This window comes from Prosopis cineraria, unplaced genomic scaffold (genome assembly GCF_029017545.1).
Source record: "Prosopis cineraria cultivar Desert tree isolate PC_DT_omini unplaced genomic scaffold, ASM2901754v1 PC2, whole genome shotgun sequence".
NCBI classification, from domain to species: Eukaryota; Viridiplantae; Streptophyta; class Magnoliopsida; order Fabales; family Fabaceae; genus Prosopis; species Prosopis cineraria.
The window spans coordinates 2,608,808-2,619,133 of record NW_026555333.1 but is presented as its reverse complement, the minus strand read 5'-3'; the positions used below and the strand labels follow the sequence as shown (position 1 = coordinate 2,619,133).

General features: G+C 35.9%; 2 protein-coding genes across 4 annotated transcripts; both read right to left on the bottom strand.

Moving 5' to 3' along the window:
• LOC129303071 (BTB/POZ domain-containing protein At4g08455) lies at nt 1-2,731 on the bottom strand. Its single transcript, XM_054942084.1, has 2 exons — nt 2,383-2,731; nt 1-677 (listed from the first exon to the last, which is right to left on the bottom strand). Exons 1-2 carry the CDS (start codon nt 2,680-2,682, stop codon nt 210-212), a joined length of 768 nt encoding a protein of 255 aa, XP_054798059.1. The 5' UTR covers nt 2,683-2,731; the 3' UTR covers nt 1-209.
• Nucleotides 2,732-4,939: 2,208 nt separating this feature from the next.
• LOC129301673 (uncharacterized) lies at nt 4,940-8,714 on the bottom strand. 3 transcript variants are annotated; one of them, XR_008591068.1, is made up of 6 exons: nt 8,299-8,709; nt 7,649-7,787; nt 7,312-7,343; nt 6,249-6,335; nt 5,577-5,786; nt 4,940-5,391 (listed from the first exon to the last, which is right to left on the bottom strand). XR_008591068.1 is itself a non-coding variant. In XM_054940264.1 (6 exons), exons 1-5 carry the CDS (start codon nt 8,572-8,574, stop codon nt 5,892-5,894), a joined length of 567 nt encoding a protein of 188 aa, XP_054796239.1. In that variant the 5' UTR covers nt 8,575-8,714; the 3' UTR covers nt 5,660-5,786; nt 5,868-5,891. The 3 variants fall into 3 exon arrangements, 2 of the variants coding, with proteins under 2 accessions (XP_054796238.1, XP_054796239.1); XM_054940264.1 differs by lacking the exon at nt 4,940-5,391 and adding an exon at nt 5,868-5,924 and having other exon boundaries at nt 5,660-5,786; nt 8,299-8,714; XM_054940263.1 differs by lacking the exon at nt 4,940-5,391 and having other exon boundaries at nt 5,425-5,786.
• Between the last annotated feature and the right edge of the window lie 1,612 nt (nt 8,715-10,326).

The window sequence follows — 10,326 nt, the reverse complement described above, 5'->3', positions numbered from 1 at the left end:
TGAAACAAACTTGAAAGAGGGGCTGGATTAATGGGGTATGCCAACAATACATTCATTTACATTTCAGGCATCCACAAAATAATCGCCAGTCAAGGATATCAAACTTGAAGAAATGAATGGCCATTACTTTGCCTATCAGGACATTGATTCTTTTTTTTTTTTTTTTGGGGTAAAAAGGACGTTGATTCTTAGTTCCTTCTGCCCTTTTGCTATTTCTTTTTGAAAGATTTCTTGCTGGCTGCAGTATTAACCTGTTTTGAGAGATAAGCTTCATAGATTTCGACCACAATACGAGGGTTACTCTCCACCAGATCCTCATACTCCTCACGCTTAGAAAGCTTGTCCATGTTATCTGTGATTAATCCCAAGGATGCATCTAGTAATTGTTTAGCATTGTGTCGGTGAGCAAAGGCATAATTCGCGACTGCTTTTTCCCAGTTCAATCTGGCCATCAAATACTTTTCACAATATGCCTTGAGATGCTTCACCTGATACTTTTCAGCTAAAACTAACAGTTCACAGGCCATTTGGTCATCAAGGCATGCTTCTGCAGTGTATAAATAATCAACAAAGGCACGAAGAGCATTGTATGATACATCACTGATCTTTATGGTACCGCTTCGTCTTTCCTCCATATCATTTTCAAGCATTGCTCTGAACACTGGGGAGCGACTCACCTAATCACATAATATTAACGAGATGGCATCAAGTTCAGTTAGATTACAGCAAGATAACTATCCTATCCATGACTCAGCAACAATAGTTTTTTGGTTTATCATACACCCAAAAGGCCAAAATGAACACGGAAAAGGATCTAAGTTTACAAGTTATAATTACAGTGCATGTCCCTTTGGTTATAGATACAGCAACCCAGATTTTTTACATTCATAGAGTGGATGTATATAGTGCATTTGGAGAAAGATAAAGAGAGAAGAGATTATGAGAGTAATAATAAGATATAAACCTTATATATAGTCTCATTCCTTTGTGTCACTTTTTTTTCAGAATATATGAATGCACGAATGCAAGGATGTAATTGAAAACAAAAGGCTTGAAAGTTAGAAAAAGGACCATGCTGAACACACACACACAGATTACTGATATACGGACCATGCATGGCTCAGTACATAAAATCCATGTAGTATGGACGGATTTAGATGTGCATCTCATATAGTAACATGAGGCTCCATTACCGGAATTCCCCAAGTAAAGTTGAAAAGAAGAAAAGAAGCCAGATTTGGAAGAAAGAACTGTCACTCATGCTTGCTACTTGCTACTCCAGGGAGACTTAAATGAATGTTTAATCATCAATGTACAATCCATGATACATGCTTGACAGCTGACAGAGCAATTACAATTTATAAGAATATATGCATGCTCTGATGATAATCTTACCACCAGTTCAGATAGCTAGCCTTTTAGGAACAGTACAGCATTAAATTCAACAATTTGTTGAAGTTCTTGCAAGGGATTTTTAGAATTCCTTCATAGCCTCAAAGCATTATTCATATGCTTTGAGATGTGAAAAATTGCTGATTTGTTTGACAGTCTTCAAAAGTATTAAAATATACAAAAGCAAGCATAATGAGCTTCTCCAATTCTTTGAAGATCGATAAGCTAGGAGGGAAAAACAAACATGAAGGTTGTACTTCTTGCCGCTTTATCTTCCTCGTTTATTTTTATTGCAACGAGGCACACCCAAAATCTGTGTGATTCTCCCAGTTCCCAAGAAGATCAAAGCGCTTGCCAAAGCGCAAGTGAAAATTGATTATTTCAAAAAATTGCATCACCCTATTCTCAAATTTGATGCTTTTAACAACAGAGCAGAAAGCATGAAACCCTTAACAAGAATAATTTGACAAGAATACATGATAACAAACCTTTTGCCAGGCTCAATCTAGAGAATACAGTGATCCAATCATGTTATTAGCTTGTTAGCAGTAACAGATCAGATTACAATCATCTAAGTACCCTCGATTAATTTGTTGAAAATATGAATCCTGATGTTAACAAGTGAACAATAGAAAGGCATATTTTATTGTTCATTAATATGAATGCTAAAACACCACAGCAGGGGAAGAGAAAACTCCCGCCCCTCTAGTGAATAGAAAAAGAAGCATAACAGATAAAGTAGGACAAAGCACAAGAATCCATAGGCCAAATATTCATCAAATCCTCTCAATAAAATCCTATTTTTTCTATTCAAATCAAAATCGAGTAGAATCACACTGCAATTACTGCTCGTCGAAAAAAGTTTTTTGCCGTCAAAATCCAAAATTTGCCTCACCCCCGGCGGGTAGCCACATGTTAAATCGAAATAGCACTTAAGGAAAGTAAGTTTAATGGGAAAATTCATAAACAACTAAGTAAGGAGATACTGACCAGAACAACCTTGTGAGCCGGAACAGTCAGGGAGGGTAGATCAGAAGTCTCATCGGAGGGAACCAAAATAACGTCAGAATCGGAGCGATTGTGGTGATCAATTGGAGGCAAAAGGCTGAGGAAGGCAACTTTGGCCTTCAAGTCGTCGATCTCAGTCTTGAGCTCCTCCTCGGTCTCGTTAGCTTCTTCGTAGCACTCCCTGCAGGTGCCGGCGTCTCCCGGAACGTAATAGTCCTGGCACGAAAGGCAATACATTGAGTTTTCGCCATCGGTTTCCTGCATTTCCTCGAACAGGGACATAAGCAGCGAGCCCGTGACCCGCTAAATTCAACACTGCTTTTCCTCTGGATAGGCCTTAGGCTTTGAAGGGAAAAGGCGTTGAAAAGTGTAACCCATGGGATGGTAAAAAGTAAAAACAAGGGGTTCAGATATACTTTTATTCTTAAACTATTGTTAAAGAGTAATATTACTTTTAAATTATTTAATATAATAATATAATTTTTAAATTAATTAAATTAAAGTAATATTATCTTCATGTTTAAAAATTATAAATGGCTGTTAATTAGAGAGTGAGGCCCACTTTTTTGATACATTTGCAAGTGATTGCAATACTTATTGGCTTTCATACTGTCTCTTGCAATAACATGTGGACTATCTGAACAATACCACTGTATCAGCATTCTCACTTATTTTGCTTGAAATTCCTCACAGTGTTTTCTGCAAACACAAGTTTACTCTATTTTGCAAAAACAAAACAAAGTATTAGCTTAGAGTCAAACTCACATTCAAGGCTCTTGCCTTGTTCAGAGTTTCGTATCTATCTCCACACATCACTTTGTTTATCAATTCATTGTGCTCCGCATTTGCCTCCGCATAGCCCTGGATGTCCTTCTTATAAGCCTTTGTGAACAATAATGTCTCATTCGCCCAAACCTTGCTATTCAAATTATGCCATAGCATCAGCATCACGAGAGCCACCATGTTGTCCTTGCTCTTCTTGATTAGAAGCCAAGAGAGAGGGGTGTGGACATAGGTGAGCTGAGGCGACCGCCATCATGAGTTATGAAAACTTGTTTAAAGATGGTTCAATAGGTGAGGAAGTGCATGATGTAGTACAACATGAAAGGTCATGGGAGGTTGGTGGTTTTCAATGGCCTCGATTATGTCATGTCAAGTTTAATGGAGCATTTTACAATTGCTATCTTGACCATCATATTTATTCATCCCGACTAATCATCACAACAAATTCCTACTAGAAGCTCTGCTTCTTCTTCGGCCATACATGACCTTCATTTATTGTTGGAGTGAGTTGAAAATTTAAAACTTTGAAACTTGAAACTTGTGATAGCAATGTGGGAGGAGGAGGGGGAGGCTTGAAACCATGAGACAACACCAATAATGGTGAGGAGAAGGATGAGCCAACATCAAATAGCCGGGAACTATTAACAACGAGAGTAAGAGGGATCTTCAAACAAAAATGACAAGATCTTTGAATACAAGTGTGGCATAGAAAACAGAAATGGAGAGGTCTTCAAACAATAATGCATGCCGAAAAAAGTGGGTCCCATTGATTTCGCTTGACAAACGTTTATGCTTTTAAATGGTAAAGCAATATTATTTCAATTTAATTAATTTAAGGGCTACATTACTACATTAAATAGTTTAGCAGTAACATTATTCCTTTATAAATAATTTAAGGACAAAATTGTACCTTAATTCTAAAAACAATTTTAATATACCAAAAGAATAATTTTTTTTTAAATCTTACTTGCACTTACCCCTCCCAAATATAGGGCATATGCCAAGTTAATGGATTTGTTTAGTCTTAAATATTGGATCTTAAAAAAAATTCCCTTATTTAATTTTAAAAAAAATTATCTTAATTAATTTTATAGTCTCTCATTCTTTTTATCTCTCACATTTAATATCCTGGGGGATATTTTAAGAAAAGTGGCACCTTTTTTACAAATAAATAATTAATAATTTAACTAATTTTTTATATCCATAAATTAATTAAATATATCTCATTTTAGGACCTAATGGAATGTAATGAAATAATGAATACATTATATTATTCAATTATCTTTAAATTTCTAATTCCAATTTTATAAAAACCATTTTATTTTGGAAGTAGGGACAATCACACTTAAAACCATGTAAGTAACTATATCCTCCAATTATATATATATATATATATATATATATATATTTAAGTCTTAGAAAGTTTCTTGAGGTTAAAAGGTAAATTACAAAAGTAACCATGAGCTTTTCCAAAATAATATTGGACCACCTAACACACATGATTATGTAAGCGCACACGTGTGTGTAAAGAAAATCTAGTCTACAAACCATTAAAAAAATAATATAATTTTAAATTTCAAAATAATAATTGTTAATATATGTTATGTGTGAGCTGCAAATCCTAAAAGGCCACTTGTATACACTTCTAATTTTTTTAAGAAAAAATCATATTCTAATATATTCCATTTATAAATTTCTAAAGGTTAGCTGTATTTGAATGATTCTTTAGAAGACATATACCCAAACGCATGATATATTTGTAAATTGAAAGGAATAGTTATGAATATTTTTTAAGTAAATTGATGCTAACTGGTAACTAATTGGCTGGGGTTGAAATGTTAGAAATTAATTTTCACTGAATGATAAAATGCCCGCTCCATCGATAATCAGAGGAGCGATACTCAATCTTCAAATTTTCATTACCACTTTTATAAATACCCTTTTGTATTTTGCGACTCCTGATCGTCTAAGTAGCGATTTCAATTTTATCTAGCCAACGGTAGGTATCCATGATCTTTATATCATTTCTCAATCACTGGATGCTTGCAAATTCTTGAAGGAGCAAATCTTGACCAGTGATCCGTCCTGAATATTGCGCCGGACCGTATATACTATATAGATCCTACATCGATAACTTATAACGCACTGTCACATCCTGATCACGTCAACATTAATTTGCAGGGAGGAAACTTCTACTGGAGAGATCGTCTGCAACAGGGAAGGGAATGTCAACCAGAAAGGTTTCTTAAACGTCTGACCCAAATTTTATTCGGCAAGTAATTTATTATTGAACTGTTAAATACAGGGGGAGTTTGCATCAGGATGTCCAAGAACCTTCCATCGGTCATCAGTGTTACGTCAAACTTAACTATGACTATGACAACTGACAATACCTGTCCATGCCAATGAACTATGCATGTGAGGATCCAGCTGCTGAGAACACAACTGCGATGACCAAGTTCTCTCCTTCAGGCGCTTTCATCTTTATCACCAACCGCATATCGATTTTTAGAATTACTCAAGCCTGCTGAGTGGAGTTGCTTTCTCTTCTTTACAAGACGTAATGCAGTTTTTCGGTCTTCTTGCGCATCCGCGCAATCGGGCTGCGCATGCCAATACACTTTGTGAGATATCAGAGAGAAACACTAGTGATAAAGTTCAAGTATCAAAAGGGATACATTCACCTTGGATAAGAGCCAGATTTTCTATCAAAAGGGATACTTCCATTTAGAATGAAATTCCTGATCCGCCAGACTGAATAAGTTTCTCAAACACGGAATTCATTGAGATTTTGCTAATTGAAAAAAGTTACCATGCATAAGAAACACTTGACAGCTAAAATTTAACTATAAAGTGTTTCTTATAAATAGGCCGGTAGTATCATTTAATGGCACTGAAATAATTAACTTCAACTGGAAATTGCACTGGGATGATATCAACCATAAGGAAATCAATCTATTGGGTTTTTAAATTCTATTTTCTATATCACATGATTTACCAGCATGATCAGATTTGAACAAAATCAAAACCAAAAGCTAAGATCAATGATATTCTTGAAGATTAACCTTGATAGATAGGGCTCTGTCAAAGCTCACAATAGCACAATCAGGCTCGCCAAAATTTAGCTGTGCTCTGCCAAGCGTGACCCATGCCTGAACAGACCGAGTTATATATGAATAAAAGTTAGAGCTTAGAAAGAGATTAACATTACACCACGCAGAGTGACTATATATAATCCATTATCAAACAATAACAGATAAGCTGCAGCGCCAATATTTTAATCCAAACAAAAGACAAATGCTTTCATAGGTCCAACAAATAAAACCCGATGATGATTTTGTCTTCTGATACAAAACAAAATGACAATATCCAGAGATAAAAGATATAAGCCAGGGGAGGCATTTACAGAATCAAAAAGGATAGATAAAGCATCTAGAGGAATTTCATGTCACTCAAAAAAAACTTAAAACTAACGTGAGCTTGAGAGGAGTTTGGATCCAGCAACTTCCAGTTCTCAGCTCTAGCTGTCTCAAACAAGAGAAATATTTCACTTGGCTTTGAATCTAATTTCCTGGACTTGCCATGCCAGCTACTTTCCAGTGTTAATTATCCTTCATCACTCTCAAGGCACACCATAACAACAGATGCGAATCAATCATAAAAAATGCAGCTGTTTTGTGTACATGATGACAACAATGACCTTTAAAGATGTGTTTATTGATTTACGATGAGCAGAAATTGCTTATGGCCAGACCAGAACATGACTACATGAGCCAGTCGAGTAATCAATGTTTACTCCACATTGTAATATGAAAGAATTTGAGCATCACAATAAGAAAACCAGACTTTATTATCAAACTGACCGTAAAAAAACAATTATCAAAGCCTATTTATCTTGACTAGGTTGAGAAGCTTCTGACAAGGTCTTTCAAATGCCAGAAACCAACTACGACGCTTTAAGAATTAAAATTTCTAGGCCAAACGTACAAATTGAAGCATTTTAGATAACTGTAACCAAAAAAGAATTACAAGCTATTCATAGAGATATTTTAAGGATCTTTCCTTGAAAACAATGATGTACCGTTTTTACAAGGCTCACATAATTCACTATTAATATAAACATCATACCTCAGCCCACGACGGCTGCAATTCCGTAGCTCCTGCCATATAGAAGCAGTGAATGAGCATATTGAGCACCAAGTCAATAGTGCTTTGAGTAAATATATGCCAAAAAATGTGGCCCCCAAACTCCAAAACATGATTAAAATTGGAGGCAGAAAGGCTTCCAGCCGCAGTCCAAAAGAGCTTTTCAATAAGTTTATAGCTTAAATAAGGGTATTAGAACACACCAAAAAAGATTAACGGTAGCAGAAACTGTTCATTTATTTTATTGAATCTAGGAATTCAAGATATAATTACGTACACTTAAAATGAAAAATATTAAGAATAAAGAGCAGGGACACACGCATCGCAGCCTTCAAAGCATTCCAAGCATCTCCAATTTCCAGTAGAACTTGGGCCTTCTGTTCGTGTAATACCGCAACTTCAGGTGTCAGTGACAGAGCAGACTCCCATTTACCTAATGCTTCCGCGTACTTCCCATCCTGCATGAAAGGATATGGTGTAGGTAAAAAAGACATAACTTTCACTCAAAGTAACAACTGCTTGCCACTGCTAAAGTCATGAATATGAGATTGAACTTTTCCAAGAGCATTGTAACGGATAGAAGCAAAGATTTCTATCGAAAGATATCTCAGAGCTGTAACAGAAAAGTTACAGAAACTGACGAAAATTTGCAGAAAAATAAAAGAACATTCCAACGAAAACAATAATAAGCATTTTGCCTCAAAATATTGTTTATCTAAATGAAGCAAAAAGACTATACAAGAGCTAAGACCCTTAATATAATGCATCTAATCTTTTAAGCTACAAAAAGGTGTTGCTCGTAATGCAAGGGGATTTGTAATAGTAGTTACTTGGAATCAGTAAACAACTACCTAATTAAACGCTGCCGAGTGGTGAACTGTAGAGAAACATCACGACTTCTAAAGGAATTCTATCCCCCGCCCTCCCAAAAAAAAAAATTGAACTGAGAGATGTGGGCAGAGGTAGTACCTCAGCAAGCCTGTCTCCCTGAGCTTGAAATTCTTTGGCCAGACGTCTTGCTTCCGATAAGTTGGAGTACTGGGGACTATCTTGGTCTTTGGATTGGTCAGAGTTACGAGAACCGATTTCGGCATCTTTATCGCCCTGCAAACGAGCACGGTCTTGGTGAGGAGTCTCATCCTCCTCTGGATGCTCAAAAGGAAGGTTACCAAAGTTGGACACCGCCGACAAAGAACGTTTCTTGCTGTTCTTCCACGTCACTTCCATTTCCCTCTTTCTTCCCATTCTTCTCGTCTTCCTCCTACCTTCCCCTCGCTCTTCCAAGCTTCGCGTAATCTTGAATCTTGATACGCCGTTGGCCCAAAAAGAATCTTGATAGGCCTGTTTCCGTTTTGGCAACCCAGACCGATATTCTATTACCTTCCTTTTGGGTCTGAACTCTCGAGGAAGAAACCCAGGTAGGTATTTGGTTTTTTTAAAAAAAAAATTTTACACGATCCAGCAGCGAAAAACCCTTGTAACATGAAATATGTTGAAAAAACTTAGGCATTTCAACTTAATATACTTAACCAACTTTCTTTCAGTTAAATAAAAATAATTATTTCTTATTGCATATTGATTACCTAGTAAATGACTCTTGTTGGTGACACTTTAATATATTTCTGAGTTATGAATTTAGAATCTATGTATTTTGATTTAATTGAAGTGTATCAACTAATAAGTATATGAGCTTTTAATTTTTTTATTAGGAGCGAAATGTTTTTTTTTTCATGACATAAAATTTGAGGTTATACCTATTGCGACATTTGGGTCTTTAGATGCAAAACAATCTTCAAATTTGAAGTGAATAATAACTCACAAAATGTTAATCATAGTTCCTTCAGAGCTCGTGCAGGTAGAGATTCAATGAATTTAGCACCAATTCTGGCTTTTGGCTATACTAATAGCAGTGGAAGACATGTAATAAGAGAGGGATCTGTTACATTAGATATTGCTGGGTGGGTCCGGAGCAACGGTAATAATTGATGCGGGGGGAGTTATTCGGGATGATAAGGGTGACTGGTTTACTGATTTTAGCTATAAATTGATCCACGTTCCGCTAGCAATTGTTGAATTTTTTGGCATTCTAGGGGGGCCTAATTTATGCTGGAACCATGGCTTCGAGAAAGCAGGCACATTTTTTTACTACGTAGAAGCCATTTCATTGATATATAGAGGGTGCGATCATGCTCATTCATTCTTGGACACAATCGAGGAAGCACCACTGATATATTACAGAGACTGATATAAGTTTATACCATTGTCTCTGGAAATGTCATGTTCTAATCATTTGACTGTCTGTTTGCATACTTTAAATGTAATAATTTTTTTCATCTTTAATTATTCCTCACCTCTTCATCAACAGGCGACGAGTGAGGAAAGCGGCCTTTGAACACTGTTGATGCTCCACAATCCATTCGTTAAGTAATATATTTGCAGTTTTTATTAAAAAAAAAATGGGAGCAGTTTATAAAGTGAAGACATGTTGCCACTCCTGATTGGCTTTGAGCCTTTGACCATCCTTCATCTCTTACTCAGTCTCACTCTTCCCTGTGCTGTGAGTGTATTGATATGATGGCGCAGTATGACTTTTGAACTCTGCCTCGCTGTATTTGGTTGGAGAGAAAAGAAATTTTAACAGAAGAGGGGAGAGAGATTGGATGTTATCTAAAGAGGAAAAAAAAAATAGTTATATATAGATAATTTTCTTTTTGTTTTATTAACATTAAAATATTGAAAAAATTTATCTATATCTTATAAACCTATCACAAAATTCATATTGATTAAAGTTTGATAAATTTTATCCCTCCCCTTCCAATCCTCCCAACTTAAAAGGGAGGGTTTGGAGGGAAGGGAGGGTCCTCTCTTCTTCAATTTTTCAAGCTAAACAAGGGGAGGAAGACAAAATCTCTCCCCTCTGACCAAACATCTCTTTCATGAGCAAATAATTCATAATTATAGAAGAGAATTTTTTTTTATATTTTAAAAGTTACATTT

What these genes read in the sequence shown, in the direction of transcription:
- LOC129303071 (XM_054942084.1), bottom strand. Translation starts at nt 2,682, where the DNA reads ATGTCCCTGTTCGAGGAAATGCAGGAAACCGATGGCGAAAACTCAATG. An exon ending in CGGCTCACAAGGTTGTTCTG is followed by an intron (nt 678 to 2,382) that starts GTCAGTATCTCC and finishes TTATGTGATTAG; the next exon opens with GTGAGTCGCTCCCCAGTGTT.
- LOC129301673 (XM_054940263.1), bottom strand. Translation starts at nt 8,574, where the DNA reads ATGGGAAGAAAGAGGGAAATGGAAGTGACGTGGAAGAACAGCAAGAAA. An exon ending in TGCTTTGAAGGCTGCGATGC is followed by an intron (nt 7,344 to 7,648) that starts GTGTGTCCCTGC and finishes TCTATATGGCAG; the next exon opens with GAGCTACGGAATTGCAGCCG. An exon ending in ACAGAGCCCTATCTATCAAG is followed by an intron (nt 5,787 to 6,248) that starts GTTAATCTTCAA and finishes TGGCATGCGCAG; the next exon opens with CCCGATTGCGCGGATGCGCA.